Here is a 17,984-nt window from a genome sequence, read left to right as displayed (position 1 = left end):
CCAGGATGGTCTCGATCTCCTGACCTCGTGATCCGCCCGTCTCGGCCTCCCAAAGTGCTGGGATTACAGGCTTGAGCCACCGCGCCCGGCCAACTGTGTTGATTCTTTATGTGGGTTTTGGAAACTTTGAATTTTTGACCTATAGTTAATTTTAATTAAAAATGTGTTACTAAAAAAAGTTGTGCCACTGTGTTTTGAGCTTACATAGACCTTTTGCTAACATTCCCATTCTTCAGCCGAGAGCTTCTTCGGAGCTACACTCCCAACACTATCTGAAAAGCTCTTGATCTGGCTGACTTCCCTGAACATAGTAAGGAGACATGTCTTTAGCTATATTTTAACTCTTTGGCTAGTTTGGATTGTTTAAGCTCAGATTAAAATAACTTCTTTATTCAGTTAAAGTTGAATGACACAATATACTTTGTCTTTTCTTCTACTTTTCAGGTCAGGAATAAATTAGATGGTCAGTATTATGCAATAAAAAAGATCCTGATTAAGGGTGCAACTAAAACAGATTGCATGAAGGTATGATTTTTAAAAATTACTTATTTTGAATAATTGTGTATTTAGTTCTTTTTGAAAGAGTTATACATGTATGTGTGTATATTTGGCAAAAATAGGCAGTGTGGATTTCCAGTTTACTAGGAATGGGGTTACAGTAAAGTACCAAAATTAAATTATTATTATTATTATTTGAGATGGAGTTTCGCTCTTTTGCCCAGGTTGGAGTGAAGTGGTGTGATCTTGGCTCGCTGCAACCTCCGCCCCCCTGGGTTCAAGGATTCTCCTGCCTCCCAAGTAGCTGAGATTATAGGTGCCTGCCACCATGCCTGTTTAATTTGTGTGTGTGTGTATATATATATATATATTTAATTTTTAAAATATATTAGTTTCTTAAAATAAATGATTGATATATAATATAGCTAGTTATGAAAATACAGGAGCCCAGTTCCAGTTCAGTCTTCTCCCTGACATGCTGTGTGGTTCTGGATGAGTTGCCCAGTCCTCTGAGCCATTTCTGTCACCTGCCCTGAAACAGTAGTGACAGTAGTGATTTTACTTACCTTGGAGGACTAGGGTAGGAATCAAAAGAGAGAATGGTGATAAGTGTGCCATACAAAGTGTAAAGTACTATATAAATATGTTATTTAGTTGCTATAACAATTGCCATTTGTCTCTCAAAAATATTTCCATTATGTTGGCCAGGTGCAGTGGCTCACGCCTGCAATCCCAGCACTTTGGGAGGCCGAGGCAGGCAGATCACTTGAGGCCAGGAGTGTGAGACCAGCCTGGCCAACATGGCGCAACCATGTCTCTACTAAAAACACAAAAATTAGCCGGGTGTGGTAGTGCATGCTTGTAATCCCAGCTACTCGGGAGGCTGAGGCACGAGAATGACCTGAACCCAGCAAGACTTGAACCCAGCAAGCAGAGGTTGCAGTGAGCCAAGACAGCACCACTTCACTCCAGCCTGGGCAATAGAGCGAGACTCTGTCTCAAAAAAAAAAAAAAAATTCCATTATTTTAACATAATGTAGATGCCTTGTACAGAGGAGTTTTCATTACAGATGCTCCTCCATCTTATGATGGGATTATGTCCTGATAAACCCATCATAAGTTGAAAATATTGTAAATTGGAGACAGAGTTTTGCTGCGTCGCCCAGGCTGGAGTGCAGTGGCACGATCTTGGCTCACTGCAGGCTCCGCCTCCCGGGTTCACGCCATGGAGATGTATTTTAATATGCATAACCTACCAAACTTTGTAGCTTACCCTGCCTACCTTAAATGTGCTCCAAACACTTACATCACTCATTAGTTGGACAGAATCATCTAGCACAAAGCCTATTTTATAATAAAATACCACATATCTCATGCACCGCATATTGCAAGCCAGGGAAAAGATCAAAATTCAAAGTATGTCAAAAATTGTGATGTCTTCACACCATTGTAAGTCAGGGGCCGTCTGTATTTTGCTCTGGAAGAAGAAGTATTGCATAAACATTTAACAAGTTATCAGCGAAAGGCAGATCTAATTGCATTTCTTTTCTAGGTCCTACGGGAAGTGAAGGTGCTCGCAGGTCTTCAGCACCCCAATATCGTTGGCTATCACACTGCGTGGATAGAACATGTTCACGTGATTCAGCCACGAGGTAAGCCGTTTTTGATGACGTGGTAGTTGAAGCATTGGCACACTTCAGCCTGTGGACTAAATCTGGCCTGCCCTTGTTTTTGTACATACCACAAGGTGAGAATGGTTTTTACATTTATTTTTATTTTTATTTTTTTTGAGATGGAGTCTCGCTCTGTTGCCCATGCTGGAGTGCAGTGGCATGATCTCGGCTCACTGCAACCTCTGCCTCCCGGGTTCATGCCATTCTTCTGCCTCAGCCTCCTGAATAGCTGGGGCTACAGGCGCCCGCCACCACACTTGGCTAATTTTTTTTTTTTTTTTTTGTAGTTTTTAGTAGAAATGGGTTTCACTGTGTTGGCCAGGATGATCTCAATCTCCTGACCTCGTGATCTGCCTGCCTCAGCCTCCCAAAGTGCTGAGGTTACAGGTGTGAGCCACCGCACCCAGCCAGTTTTTATATTTTTAAATATTTGAACAAAATCAAAAGATTTTGTGAAATTAATTTCTTTTTTTGAGACAGAGTCTTGCTCTGTCACCCAGGCTGGAGTGTAGTGGCGCGATCTTTGCTCACTGCAACCTCCACCTCCTGGGCTTAAGTGATTATTCTGCCTCAGCCTCCCGAGTAGCTGGGATTATATGTGTGCGCCACCATGCCTGGCTAATTTTTGTATTTTTAGTAGAGACGGGGTTTCACCATGTTGCCCAAGCTGGTCTTGAACTCCTCACCTCGAGTGATCCATGTGCCTCGGCCTCCCAAAGTGCTGGGACTATAGGCATGAGCCTCTGTGCCTGGCCCAAAATTTAAATGTCAATAAATAAAGCTTATTATAACACAGGCTCATTCATTTCTATATTGTCTATGGTTGCTTTTTACATTTATATTTAGCCAGGTGCGGTGGCTTATGCCTGTATTCCCAACACTTTGGGAGGCCAAGGCAGGCGGATCACAAGGTCAGGAGTTCGAGACCATCCTGGCCAATATGGTGAAACCCCATCTCTAATAAAAATACAAAAATGAGCAGGACATGGCGGTGAGGACCTGTAGTCCCAGCTACTCAGGAGGCTGAGGCAGGAGAATCACTCGAACCCGGGAGGTGGAGGTTGCAGTGAGCTGAGATCATGCCACTACACTCCACCCTGGGCGACAGAGCGAGATTCTGTCTCAAGAAAAAAAAAAAAAAATTAATTTTGTTTTAAAAATAGAGATCAGGAATCTCACTGTATTGTGCATGCTGTTGTTAAACACCTGAGCTCAAGTGATCCTCGAGCCTTGGCCTCCCAAAGAGTTGGGATTACGGGCATGAGTCACTAGGCCTATGGCTGCTTTTATACCATAACAGAATTGATCAGTTACAGCAGGGTCCCAGAGGGCCCTAAAACCTAAAATATTTACTATCCAGCCCTCGGTAATGTTTGCCGACCCCTAATGTAGTTGCATGGCTTTGTTTTGATGGTTCCTAACACGCGCCATTTGAATAAACTTTTTGTATTTTACCAGAAGGTCATGACAGTTTTAGACTTATAGTCTCATTTGACACAGTTTGTATATTTTAACTGAGTCTTTGACTACAAATTGAAAAAACTGGGCTGTTTGAAGCTGATTGTTTGTTTTTGTGCAGCAGACAGAGCTGCCATTGAGTTGCCAACTCTGGAAGTGCTCTCCGACCAGGAAGAGGACAGGTATGTGAATGGGTGTGTCCTGTTATATATTAGGACATTACCTCTTGTCACCTGCATTGGGTTTTGTGTGTATGACACAGTCTCGCTCTGTTGCCCAGACTAGATTGCAGTGGCGCAATCTCGGCTCACTGCAGCCTCCGCCTCCTGTGTTCCAGCGATTCTCCTGCCTCAGCTTCCCGAGTAGCTGGGACTATAGGCGCCCACCAGCACATCTGGTTAATTTTTTGTATTTTTAGTAGACACAGGGTTTCACCATGTTAGCCAGGGTGGTCTCGATCTCCTGACCTTGTGATGCGCCTGCCTCGGCCTCCCAAAGTGCTGGGATTACAGGTGTGAACCATCGCACCTGGCCTGCATTGAGCTATCTTTGTCTTTTGCTACAAGGACCTCAGGAGGAGTGTTTTCGACTTTGCTTATTTTCATTACAAAATGTTAAATTATTTCTTCCTTTCAGATATTTCCTGTCAGTGTTTTTTTTTTTTTTTTTAAATGGATTCTTGCTCTATTGCCCAGGCTGGAGTACAGTGACATGGTCTCAGCTCACTGCAACCTCTGCCTCCCAGGTTCAAGCGATCCTCCTGACTTAGCCTCCCCAGTAGTTGGGATTATAGACCTGCACCACTATGCCTGGCTAAGTTTTGTAGTTTTAGTAGAGACGGGGTTTCACCGTATTGGCCAGGCTGGTCTCGAACTCCTGAACTCAGGTCATCTGCCTGCCTTGGCCTCCCAAAGTGCTGGGATTACCGGTGTGAGCCACTGTGCCTGGCCTATTTTTTATTATTTTTGTTGAGACAGGGTCTCGCTCTTTTGCCTAGGCTGGAGTGCAGTGGTATGATCTCAACTCACTGCAACCTCCAATTCCTAGACTCAAGCAATCCTCCCATCTTAGCTGCCTCAGTAGCTGGGATTACAGGTTTGTGCCACCATGTCTGGCTAATTTTTGTATTTTTTGTAGAGATGGGGTTTTGTCATGGTGCTCAGGCTAGCCTCCAACTCCTGGGCTCAAGTGATCTTCCCACCTTGGCCTACCAAAGTGTTGGGATTACAGGCGTGAGCCACTGCCAGACCTGTACGTTGACTTTTTTTTTTTTTTTTTTTTGGGTGGAGTCTTACTCTGTTGGCCAGGCTGGAGTGCAATGGTGCGATCTCGGCTCACTGCAACTTCTGCCTCCCAGGTTCGAGCCATTCTCCTGCCTCAGCCTTCTGAGTAGCTGGGACTATAGGTGCATGCCACCACGCCTGGCCAATTTTTGTATTTTTTAGTAGAGATGGCGTTTCACCATATTGGCCAGGCTGGTCTCGAACTTCTGACCTTGTGATCTGCCTGCCTTGGCCATCCAAAGTGCTGGGATTACAGGTATGTGCCACTGCACTTGGCCAACTTTTGTTTTTTTTTTTTTTGGAGACGGAGTCTCACTTCGTCGCCCAGGCTGGAGTACAGTGGCACGATCTTGGCTCACTGCAACCTCCACCTCCTGGGTTCAAGTCATTTTCCTGCCTCAGCCTTCCCAGTAGCTGGGATTACAGGCGTATGCCACTATACCCAGCTAATTTTTGTATTTTTTAGTTGAGATGGGGTTTTACCGTGTTGGGTAGGCTGGTCTGTAACTCCTGACCTTAAGTGATCCACCCGCCTTGGCCTCCCAAAGTATGGGATTACAGGCATGAGCCCCTGTGCTCAGCCCATTGACTTTTATGTTTACATTTTTTTTTTTTCAGAGAACAATATGATGTTAAAAATGATGAAAGTAGCAGCTCATCCATTGTCTTTGCTGAGCCCACCCCAGAAAAAGGAAAACGCTTTGGAGAATCTGACACTGAAAATCAGAATGACAAGTCAGTGAAGTATACCACCAGTTTAGTCATAAGAGACTCCGGTGAACTTGAGTCAACCCTGGAGCTCCAGGAAAATGACTTGGCTGGTTTGTCTACCAGTTCAATTATGGAACAGCAGCTGCCACTCAGGTGTAATTCCCACCTAGATGATAGTTTCACATCCACCGAAGAATCTTCCGAAGAAAATGTCAACTTTTTGGGTCAGACAGAGGTAGATTACTTTCCTAGACCTTCCTAGTTCGTCCAGTAGTGATTGTATTGAGGACTGTGCAGGTGTGTGGCCTTCTCTCACCCACTCTCACCTCCAGCACTTCTGCCCTGCGTTCGGTCTCTTTTACTGGCCATGTTCCCCTTGCCATGTGACCTTTGTGTTCGGTTCTCCCTTCTTCACTTAGTTAACTCCTCCACATCCCTTTCTGGCCTTCCCCCTGGCCATTTTCAGCTCCAGATCATCTTGAGTGTGTACTCTGGAGTTAGCGGCCTCACTCACACTCTGTTTCTGTTGTATGTTAGCATCATGCTATAAAGATATATTTATGCAAAAAAGATTTTGTAGCATGACTTTAGGTGAGTCCCAGTAGGATTACCAGGTCAGTATTCAGGATACTCTTTTTCATTTTAAAATTGATTTTATTTTAGTTGTAGTTTTCAGGATGCTCTTGTTGAGGGTTATACTGATATAACCCTCTTTCCATGGTCATGCTGCCACCATGCTTTCACCAGTATTTTAAGTAGTAGCATTAAAACCATGAACATTGGGCCGGGTGTGGTGGCTCACACCTATAATCTCAGCAGTTTGGGAGGCCGAGGAGGGCAGATCACCTGAGATCAGGAGTTTGCGACCAGCCTGGCCAACAAGGTGAAACCTTGTCTCTACTAAAAATACAACAATTAGCCAGGCGTGATGGTGTGTGCCTGTAGTTCCAGCTACTCAGGAGGCTGAGGCAGAAGAATCGCTTGAACCTGGGAGGTGGAGGTTGCAGTGAGCCAAGATTGCGCCACTGCACTCTAGCCTGGGTGACAAGAGCACGACTCTGTTTCAAAATAAATAAATAAATAAATAAATAAATAAAACTAAAAACATGAAAATTAACAGGGTCTACATATAATCTGTCTTGTTAGGATTATAAAACTGTGTATACCATCTACATAGACACAGTGCAGAATTAATTCTTGTCCCGGAATATGTGTTTCTGAGCCTGTGTTTTTTTTTTTTTTTGAGACAAAGTTTTGCTCTTGTCACCCAGGCTGGAGTACAGTGGCATGATCTCAGCTCATTGCAACCTCTGCCTCCTGGGTTCAAGCGATTCTCCTGCCTCAGCCTCCCGAGTAGCTGGGATTACAGGCACCCACCACCTTGCCCAGCTAATTTTTTTGTATTTTTAGTAGAGACGGGGTTTCACCATGTTGGCCAGGCTGGTCTTGAACTCCTGACCTCAGGTGATCTGCCCGCCTCAGCCTCCCAGAGTGCTAGGATTACAGGCATAAGCCACTGCACACGACCGAGCCTGTGCATTTATTTTATTTATTTATTTTTTTGGAGACGGAGTCTTGCTCTGTTGCCCAGGCTGGTGTGCAGTAGTGGGATCGCAGCTCACTGCAACCTCCACCTCCCAGGTTCAAGCGCTTCTCCTGCCTCATCCTCCTGAGTAGCTGGGACTACAGGCGCCCACCACCATGCCTGGCTAATTTTTTTGTATTTCTAGTAGAGACGAGGTTTCACTATGTTGATCAGGCCGGTCTCGAACTCCTGACCTCATGATCTGCCCGCCTTGGCCTTCCAAAGTGCTGGGATTACAGGTGTGAGCCACCGCGCCTGGCTGAGTCTGTGCTTTTTTATGAAACATAGAACTTTGAACACTTTCACCTGAATCTGGATGATTTGAGTTTGGGGGACTTTTAATCAGAATTGATTCATTTCTCTGTATTGTATTTGGAAAATTTTGTTAGGTGCCTCAATCAGATGGTATATACAGTGGGCTACAGTAAGCTTAATGTTTGCTTACCTTTTTATTGAATAAGTTATTAGTTGTGTACAATGTGAAGCCAGACAAAGTATATATACTTTGTAGAAATATATAGAGTAGTAGAATATCATACAGCCATTCTTTGTTGCTTTCTCTTAGCTTTAAAAACTGTTTATGTAGCAAGCAGCCCAGTTTCAGGACCAGTTACTCCGGGTCACAGTTGAGAGTTTCTGCCACTGGACTCCTGCCTGACTTCAGCCTGGCCCCCCCTTCTGCTGGTATTACAACACCCTGTTTTAATTATCGCTCTCCTTATCTGTTGCTTTCATTAGACTTTGGCCTTCTTGGGTGGGCCTGTGTCCTCAGCAGTTCTGTCTTGCAAAGGGAAATCCACACAGGTTAAATGACTTCCCTAGAGGCCTACCATCTTGGCCCAGAATAGGCAGATGAGTATTTGTTGGCTAAATGAATAATGTGAGTGAATCATGCAAAGATGGGAGCCGGCACTACCTCCTCTCCTAGGCCCAGTACCACCTGATGCTGCACATCCAGATGCAGCTGTGTGAGCTCTCGCTGTGGGACTGGATAGCCGAGAGAAACAAGCGCAGCCGGGAGTGTGTGGACGAGTCTGCCTGTGAGTACCATCTGGGTCTGCCGGGCCAGGAAATAGACACAGTCACATCTTCCCCATCTCATGTAGGAGTTGCCTTCAGGTGCTTTGTTTTTCTTTTTTATTTATTTTGTTTTATTTTTTTGAGACAGAGCCTTGCTCTGTTTGTTGCTCAGGCAGGAGTGCAGTGGTGCATTCACCGCTCCCTATAGCCTTGGCCTCCCTGGCTCAAGCAATCCTCCTACCTCAGCCTCTTGAGTAGCTGGGACTACAAGGTGCATGCCACTATGTCTGGCTGATTTTGAAAAAAAAAATTTTGTAGAGACAAGGTCTCATTATCCTGCCCAGGCTGGTCTCCAACTCCTGATCTCAAGCAATCCTCCTGTCCCCGCCTCCCAGAGTGCTGAGATTATGGGCGTGAGCCTCTGCGCTTGGCCAGAATTTTTTCTTTACCAATTTTTGTGTGAGTCCTATAAAACCTCTCCATCCTCTAAATGTATGTCATCATATTAATAGATGAATTAATGTACTTACATTTTTGCGGCCATATGCCGTGTCATTTTTGGAAAGTGAGGCATTCCAGATGATTGACTTGTACTCCTGGAGCTAACATATTTTATCTTTTTTCTTTCTCCATTATTTGTAATAATATCTTTAATCATCTGTGGTTAGGATACCAGATTTATTAGCATTAAATCCCAGAATGTCAAGAGTTGAAGGGAACCTAAACTTTATCAAATCTAGTTGCCTGATACCCAAGAATTGTTTAAAAAGTCATCAATACAGGGGAGGGCTCTGAGTGAAGTTAGAGGTACTTTCTTTCTGGTTGACAGAGTCCATCAACTGTTGAGTGCTGCTTTGTGATGGTTTGTTTGCTAGCTGAGGAACCCTTTCTGCTTATTTCTAGGTTTTAGACCATTCTGCCTTGACTTTGTTGAAAATCTGATTGTTCTTAAGTGTCAGATGTTAATGTATTTAGAACATTAATATTTAAATGCAAACGTAATGAGTAAAAAAATTACAGAAATAAAACTATTTTTTTTACTTCAAGGTCCTTATGTTATGGCCAATGTTGCAACAAAAATTTTTCAAGAATTGGTAGAAGGTGTGTTTTACATACATAACATGGGAATTGTGCATCGAGATCTGAAGGTAAGTGGGGGCAATGAAATTATTGAAAGCAGTGATAGCTTTGTATCAGGGATGACTTGACGATGGTACATTGAATTAAATAAGATTACATGTCCTAGTTCATTTGTTTAGGAGGTTATAATTACTGTCAGACAAATCATTGTTCGATAGATCCAGAGTGAGAAAACATTAGGTTGAAATTTTTTTTTTTTTTTGAGACAGCGTCTCGCTGTGTCACCCACGCTGGAGCACAGTGGCGCGATGCCTAGGCTCCAATGTCTAGGCTCACGCGATCCTCCCACCTCAGCCTCCCTGGTAGCTGAGACTACAGGCATGCCCAGCTAATTTTTAAATTTATTTTTTTGAGATGGAGTCTCGCTCTGTTGCCCAGGCTGGAGTGCAGTGGCGCAATTTCGGCTTACTGCAAGCTCTGCCTCCTGGGTTCACACCATTCTCCTGCCTCAGCCTCCTAAGTAGCTGGGACTACAGGCACCCGCCACCACGCCCAGATAATTTTTTGTATTTTTAGTAGAGACAGGGTTTCACTGTGTTAGCCAGGATGGTCTTGATCTCCTGACCTCGTGATTCGCCCGCCTCGGCCTCCCAAAGTGCTGGGATTACAGGCGTGAGCCACCGTGCCTGGCCAATTTTTTTGTAGAGATAGAGTTTTGCTATGTTGCCCAGGTTGATCTTGAACTCCTGGGCTCAAGTGATCCTCCCATCTTGACCTCCCAAAGTGCTGGTATTGCAGGTGTGAGCCACTGCACTTGGTTGTAAGTTAACTTTTTTAAAGTAGTAATTTTTGGGCATTTGAAAATCCTCTGTGGAGTATGAGTACTTTTTTTCAGGTAGTAAGTGTGCTCTGAGTACTGATAAAATCAGTAGTGCTAAATGTTACTTAGTGCTGACAGAAATACTCATTTATTGTTGCAGACTTAGAGGTAAACTCTATAATTACTCATCTTAAAGTTTAACAAAATGGGAAGGTTTTTTTTTTTTTTTGCTGTTTTAAAAAAGTCTGTAGGCCGGGCGCAGTGGCTCAAGCCTATAATCCCAGCACTTTGGGAGGCCGAGGCAGGTGGATCACGAGGTCAGGAGATTGAGACTATCCTGGCTAACATGGTGAAACCCTGTCTCTACTAAAAATACAAAAAAACTAGCTGGGCGTGGTGGCGGGCACCTGTAGTCCCAGCTACTTGGGAGGCTGAGGCAGGAGAATGGTGTAAACCCGGGAGGCGGAGCTTGCAGTGAGCCGAGATCACGCCACTGCACTCCAGCCTGGGAGACACAGCGAGACTCCGTCTAAAAAAAAAAAAAAGTCTGTAATGACTATTTGGTTTTCATCCACAAAAGACTATCAAGAAAGAGAGAAAATACATTTGTGTCTTTGGCTGAAGAGATTGACATTAATTTGCTTACTTTTCAGCCCGAAGTTAAATCATGGAAAGGGCATGAAAAAACAAATCTAGGAACAAAAATGTTAGTAGGCAAATCACTTTATTTTTTGGAAAGTGTTCAAGAACCAGTAGTTTGTACATTTGGGATGTCAAAGGTGATAGGTTAAGCATTTTCTGGGACATGTCTAGCCAGAAAATGCAGTTTGAGTGGCTGGAAGTCCCTGCTGCTGTGAAGCTGGGAGGTCTTGTTTCAGGAGGTATGCCAGGTCGTAACAGCAGTAGACAGAATTCCATATCGTCATTGGGAGAAGTTGCTTCAAGTGCTGTTTGTATTTCTCCCCATAAATATTCCTGATGTTTCTTTTGCAGATACCCTGTAGGGATAAAGGTTTTTGCGATTGCTTTATTAGGGTGTCCCTTAAGAGGCGGAATTCTGGTAGCATGATTCCTGCAGGGAGAATTCCTTGGTTATCGGTCATTCTCAGAGGATAAGTGTGATAAAGTAGCCTGGCCAGAAGTGCCGTATCTCTTACATTGAAACTGCGCTGAAGATACATATAAATTGGAGATTCCCCGTTTCTTGTTAAAATGTTAACATTTGCTTCAAAGTCAAGCAGGAGATTGATGATTGCCTCTCTGCCTCCAAAGCATGCCTCGTGGATGGCTGTTTGGCCTTTGTAGTCCTGGGCGTTGACTTTGGCTCCGTGAGTGAGCAGCAGACGGATGCAGCTGACCCCCGCCCCGAGCAGTCGGCCTGCTTTGCTTGATGCGGTGCACACTGCAAGCTTCAGGGGCGTGTTTCCCGTGGAAGAGACAGCACAGTTGACGTTTGCTCCACAGGCAATGAGCATTTCCATCATCTCCTTATTCAGCATGTTTGCGGCCATGTGAAGGGGTGTCATGCTGGCTTCATTAATAGCATTGACATCGGCACCATTTTGGGCCAAAATGGAGAGAACTGGATAGCAACCATATGCTATGGCCACGTGGAGTGGTGAACGTTTGTTGCTTTCCCCTTGAGCGTTAACTTGAGCCCCATGTGCACACAAGATGCGGAGACACGTGATGGCGTTATTCTGAATGTCTGTCAGGATCCTGTGCATTCTGTTGCCTGGTTTTGCCCACGTGGTGGAAGTGACTGGCCAGTGCAGTAGTATTAACTTGAGTGTGGTGAGGCCTGTTGTGTCCCTAGAATGGGTATTGATTACACGTTACACTGAATTCACAGTAGGAATGGCTCTACGTGAACAGTTAATGCTTAAGAAACCAATATTTATTTGAAGTCAGACCCTTTAGTTACCTTAAGGATGTGTTTCACAATCTGTATTGCTGGGTAGTTTCTCGCTATCCCAGGGTTTTTCGGGGGATGTGGTGGGATGTATCCCTATACGATGGGGCCTAGCTTCATTTTTTATATACATAAATTTTTTTTTTTTGAAAAATTCTTTTCACTTTTCTACAATGTCGTGAAGGAGGCCCAGCTTCTTGGAGCGGCCTATTTTTACCCGTGCTGCCCCCACTAGGGCTGTGTCCCTCCAAGGCTGTATCTTAGTGATTTCTGCAGCCTGGCACCTCACATAGTGCTGGGCTGGGTTACTGGCTTTCCGTGAAATTGTGTGGACTTGAGTGTGATCTGTTATCACCATAGAAGTGAGCCGTGAAGGCCCAAACTCCTGTTGACTCCTTTCTTAGTGGCTCTGTCTCTGCTCTCCTACCTGACATTTTTATGCGTGAGTGTGTAGGGAGCAGAAGAAGTGACAGGGGTTGAATCTGAAGACCTGTGGTCATTCTGAAGTTCATTCCCTGCTCCAAGCCAGGTGGAATGAGCATTTTACAACTTGGCCTTCATCACAGAAGCGCTTCCAAAAATTCCTTTGTTTTGGCAGAGAAAAGGGAAGGTTTATTATGTAAATCTAACTCCTCTGCTGAAATTAGAAAATGATTTTAGTTCACATATATCTGTTCAGCGTGAGGCCCTAGGCTATGGATATGGTGAAACAGCAGGTGGTCCCTACCTTTGTAGGGCTTGCAGTCTAGCAGGGAAGATAGACGTGAAACAGTGAAACAGCTCAGTAAATACTGGAAGCCGGCAGAGTTCTAGAGGGGTGCAGAAGCCTCACATAGCGCATGCGGCATGCAGGGTAGGAAAGGGTCCCCTGAGGAGAATGGGGCGAGTCTGTGATGGTCGAGATGTGGAAGGGACTTCGAGAGGACTTGCAGAGCTGGGGTGGGGTGCTAAGGGAGAGTCTGGGAGCAAGACAGTTCGGGTGGGTTTTTCTGGAGCGTGGTAAGGATTTGGGGCAAGAAGTTCTATTATTATTATTATTGGGATGGAGTCTCGCTCTGTCGCCCACGCTGGAGTGTGGTGGCGTGATTTCGGCTCACTGCAGTTGCCGCCTCATGGGTTCAAGTGATTCTCTTGCCTCAGCCTCCCTAGTAGCTGGGATACAGGCGCCTGCCACCATGCCTGGCAAATTTTTGTATTTTTAGTAGAGATGGGGTTTCACCATGTTGGTCAGGCTGGTCTCGAACTCCTGACCTCATGATCCACCCACCTCGGGGTCCCAAAGTGCTGGGATTACAGGCGTGAGTCACCGCGCCCAGCCTATATACTACTTAATTCTTTCATTCACTCAGATAGTATTACTGGGCACTTGCTAAGTAATTGATTTGGTTGAGGTGGTGGAGATACAGTGGTGCACAAGGTGAACTTGCCTTTCATGCGACTTACCTTCTAGTGGAGAGTAATAAACAAGAAAATCCATTATCAGCCGGGCACGGTGGCTCACGCCTATAATCCCAGCACTTTGGGAGGCTGAGGAGGGTGGATCACGAGGTCAGGAGATCGAGACCATCCTGGCTAACATGGTGAAACCCTGTCTCTACTAAAAATACAAGAAATTAGCCAGGCATGGTGGCGGGCGCCTGTAGTCCCAGCTACTTGGGAGGCTGAGGCAGGAGAATGGCATGAACCCGGGAGGCGGAGCTTGCAGTGAGCCAAGATTGCGCCACTGCACTCCAGCCTGGGTGACAGAGTGAGACTCTGTCTCAAAAAACAAACAAACAAAAAAGAAAATCTATTGTCTACCTATATTTTATTTTTCACACCTAACTTTGGTGGTTAAACTTATTGAGGGCTATGGCAAGGACTTTACTGCATTCCTCACAACACCACCATTGAGCACTTAATCCTCAGAATGTGCATTGATTTGGCAAAATGTTTGTGATGTTGGATTTTTCTCAGTGTTTCAGATTATCTCATCTACTCAGTAAAGACATTGGTTCATTCATAACATGATAATGTGTAGTCTGTCACCTTGAAGAACGAACAAGTCCAAACCTAAGTGGAAAAAAATGTATGAACTGAAAAAAATCTATATCAGGTATATCCTCACTTAGAAATGATTGCCAGTGAAGCTGGGTGCTGTGGCTGAAGGCTGTAATCCCAGCACTTTGGGAGGCCGAGGCAGGTGGATCATTTGAGGCCAGGAGTTCAAGACCAGCCTGGCCAACATGGTGAAACCCTGTCTCTACTAAAAATACAAAAGTTAGCCGTGCATGGTGGTGCATGCCTGTAGTCCCAGCTACTCGGGAGGCTGAGGTGGGAGAAGCTCTTGAACCCAGGAAGTAGAGGTTGCAATGAGGCAAGATTGTGCCACTGCACTCCAGCCTGGGCGAAAGAGCGAGAGCCCTGCCTCAAAAAAAATAAAGAAGAAAAAAAGACATGATTTTCGGTGGAGTTAACTTACCTGACTTCTGGGTCAGCGCCATGCCGTAACAGGCAGAGCAGACTCTGGGCCTTGTGGTACTTGGCAGCCAGATGGATGGGCATGATGGACTCTGTGTGCTTTGGAGGGAAAACAAAACACATTGTGTAGTTAAAAATACTGTTTGTGTTAGCTTGCCATTTCAAAGGCAATACATTTATTTACTGTCTCATTGGCTTACTCTTTTTCTGGTATGTGCATTGAAAGTTTCCTTTTCTACTACCTGTTTTAAATGATCAAAACTCAGTGGATTCCCTACTATAAAATCTGTGTTTTACAGAAACGCACATTTACTGAGGCAACAGAAATAACACTCGAAAGCTCTGGAAAGTTTTGAAAGTTGATTCTTCCAAAGAGCCTGTGGTGTGATATTAATGGTACTTGCTATGAAGTCACTTAGTCCTTAAATTAACCTGCAGGGTGATGGACAAGTAGGTGCCGTGTCGTTGCCAAAAGTCGTATTATCAGCAGTAAAACCTGAATCTTAAGGGTTTTCAAATATAATGCAGCATATGTTCTGTCTATGATTAGTAGAGCTGTTTGTGCCAACTCTCTTTTTTTTTTTTTTTTTGAGACGGAGTCTCGCTCTGTCGCCCAGGCTGGAGTACAGTGGCCGGATCTCAGCTCACTGCAAGCTCCGCCTCCCGGGTTCACGCCGTTCTCCTGCCTCAGCCTCCCGAGTAGCTGGGACTACAGGCGCCCGCCACCTTGCCCGGCTCGTTTTTTGTATTTTTTTTAGTAGAGACGGGGTTTCACCGTGTTAGCCAGGGTGGTCTTGATCTCCTGACCTTGTGATCCGCCCGTCTCGGCCTCCCAAAGTGCTGGGATTACAGGCTTGAGCCACCGCGCCCGGCCGCCAACTCTTAAAATACACACATGTAAGTAGTGGTTTTACACCGTGGCTATAAGATAAGACAGTAGGGTACAAGAGAGGGTGACTTCCTTTTTGAAAAAAAAAATTTAATTGTAAAGGTAATAATCATTGTATAAACATTTAGAAACTGAAAATGTATATATTAAAAGGGAAAAACTATTTTTTGTTTGTTTGTTTGTTTGAGATGGAGTATCGCTCTGTCATCCAGGCTAGAGAGTGCAGTGGTACGATCTCGGCTCACTGCAACCTCTGCCTCCTGAGTTCAAGCAGTTCTCCTGCCTCAGCCATCTGAGTAGCTGAGATTACAGGCTCCTGCCACCGTGCCCGGCTAATTTTTGTATTTTTAGTAGAGACGGGATTTTGCCATGCTGGCCAGGCTGGTCTCAAACTCCTGACCTCAGGTGATCCACCCACCTCGGCCTTCCAAAGTGCTGGGATTACAGGCGTGAACCACCGTGTCTGGCCAAAAAAGGGAAAAACTAATTTGACCACTCGGAGATTAGCACCATGGGTATGTTTGAGAGATGACATGAATGGTCTTCCAGCCACACAGGATCTGGTGTTTTCTCGTGTTGGTTTGTGTATGACATGTGCAGGGGAGGCTTTGAGGGCTTTGGGGAGCACTGCAGTGTGTGTGGAGTGAGCTGGGGTCGTGCCTCGTAAGGGCTGTGAGCTTAGCAGGTTCACCAGCTTTAGATGATGCTCGTTTCTAAGCAGCCTGACTTTTTTCCAGAAGTGACTGAGCAGAAAAGGGGGTACCTGGCTCAGAAGTAATCTGCTGCTGGTGGAGTTGGGCAGAATGGTGATGGGCTGGTTGACAGGGTGATTTCTCAGGAGTACCTCGATCGTAGTGCAGTCTTCTCTCATGATGGCTTCATAGAGTTTCGAGTGAAGTGCTGCGGATGGGCCATCTTCCAGGGACGTGGCACTGTCAACCACCAGGTCTCTGCTTCCTTTCCTGGGTATATTCCCCATGAGAAAAACGTTAAGACTTCAGGGGAAAATGTTGTTATGGAATTGGTCAGTTTCAGTCTCTTTATGATGATTCTTTCAGTTCAGTTCTATAACTGTTCTAGAATTTGTCAAGAATTGTATCTGTGAAGGCAGTCCATCAAAGTTTGGAACCAAGCGTCCAGACTTTGTTCCTTGATCATATAATGTCAAATGTCAGCAGTTTTTAGGGTTTTCTACTCTATCATAAAGACAGATCCAAGCTATTATCTTACACCTTTATTTCTGATTTCTCTCCAATTCAAGTGTAGCTGCAACAATGATCAAAGCTAAAAAAGAGGAATTTATACATTAAAATACAAAGTTTAAATTATTACTTTTAAAGTAAGAAAAGTTTTAACCTATTTTTTAGTTTTTATTATAATAGAATCTTCCCTCTCCCCATTACAGGTTCCATTTTTCTCTGGCATAGGAATAGTTTGAGAGATGTTTTGGGTCTGCACTCGTTGCTTAAATAAAGCCATTTAGTGTGATTTATTAGTTCCTAACCCTGGCTAATACATATGAGTTATCTGGGAGCTTTTAAGAAATATTCAAGTTGGCTGGGCGTGGTGGTTTATGCCTGTAATCCCAGCACTTTGGGAAGCCAGGGCAGGCAGAACACGAGGTCAAGAGATTGAGACCATGCTGGCCAACATGGTGAAACCCCGTCTCTACTAAAAATACAAAAATTAGCTGGGTATGGTGGCGTGCATCTGTAGTCCCAGCTACTCAGGAGGCTGAGGCAGGAGAATTGCTTGAACCTGAGAGGCGGAGGTTACAGTGAGCCAAGATGGCGCCACTGCACTCCAGCCTGGCAACACAGTGAGATTCTGTCTTTAAAAAAAAAAATCAAAGTTTTTTCATAGTGTAAGAAGCATGCTCACCCATCCAAACCCAAAGAATGAACTTGGAGGCACAAAGAACAGTGAAAGTCAGACTTTTAATAGCAGTCTTGTAAGGCCGTGTGTCTGGTAGGCAGGTACACCCAGGGCAGTTATAATAGGTAATTTATCTCCTAGCGTGCAAGTCCCTACCTCGGTTCCTCATTGGTCAAGGACTACAGGGTTACGATCTTCCCGGAAGTCGCCTGAGTTGCATTATCCCCTTAGAAGGTTATACCCTGGTCCCTTCCCCACTTAAGTTTGGATTTCCCAGTAACGAAACTGTCTTCCCTTTTATGGGCTGACTTCTCCTTTACATCCTGTTTGCTTATTGTGATCTTCTAGGTGGATGAGCCATGCGGTTTGTTACATTCACAGGCTAGCTGCCAGTGCTTAGATTTATCATGCCTTGAAAAAGCCATTTAAAATGTTTTCTCACACATAGAAAGTCACATCTCTGGATGCGACAAGACAGTTCTTTTCCTTTCCTTCCCTTTCTTTTTCCCTTACCTTTTTTTTTTTTCTGTCTTTGAGACAGAGTCTCACTCTGTTGCCCAGGCTGGAGTGCAGTGGTGTGATCTTGGCTTGCTGCAACCTCTGCCTCCCAGGTTCAAGCAATTCTGCCTCCGCCTCCTGAGTAGCTGGGATTACAGGCATGCACCACCACACCTGGCTAATTTTTGTATTTTTAGTAGAGACGGGGTTTCACCATGTTGG

The 17,984-nt window shown here is 44.8% G+C and overlaps 2 protein-coding genes across 3 annotated transcripts in view; one reads left to right on the top strand and one right to left on the bottom strand.

Annotated features, from left to right (window-relative positions):
- Positions 1-17,984, top strand: part of EIF2AK1 (eukaryotic translation initiation factor 2-alpha kinase 1) — a 49,147-nt gene that overhangs the window by 24,894 nt on the left and 6,269 nt on the right. Inside the window, exons 6-11 of one of the 2 annotated variants that reach the window (XM_011996657.1) lie at positions 445-525; positions 2,051-2,150; positions 3,754-3,811; positions 5,531-5,858; positions 8,137-8,248; positions 9,276-9,376. In XM_011996657.1, coding sequence (XP_011852047.1) covers positions 445-525; positions 2,051-2,150; positions 3,754-3,811; positions 5,531-5,858; positions 8,137-8,248; positions 9,276-9,376 — 780 coding nt within the window. Of the gene's footprint in view, positions 1-444; positions 526-2,050; positions 2,151-3,750; positions 3,812-5,530; positions 5,859-8,136; positions 8,249-9,275; positions 9,377-17,984 lie in introns of both variants that reach the window. The other variant, XM_011996655.1, reaches the window with a different exon arrangement.
- ANKRD61 (ankyrin repeat domain 61) lies at positions 10,840-16,368 on the bottom strand. Its single transcript, XM_011996654.1, has 3 exons — positions 16,153-16,368; positions 14,502-14,599; positions 10,840-11,940 (listed from the first exon to the last, which is right to left on the bottom strand). Exons 1-3 carry the CDS (start codon positions 16,366-16,368, stop codon positions 10,938-10,940), a joined length of 1,317 nt encoding a protein of 438 aa, XP_011852044.1. The 3' UTR covers positions 10,840-10,937.

This window comes from Mandrillus leucophaeus, unplaced genomic scaffold (genome assembly GCF_000951045.1).
Source record: "Mandrillus leucophaeus isolate KB7577 unplaced genomic scaffold, Mleu.le_1.0 Scaffold521, whole genome shotgun sequence".
NCBI classification, from domain to species: domain Eukaryota; kingdom Metazoa; phylum Chordata; class Mammalia; order Primates; family Cercopithecidae; genus Mandrillus; species Mandrillus leucophaeus.
Note: the sequence above shows the minus strand (reverse complement) of the source record. Positions and strands in the feature narration are given on the sequence as shown.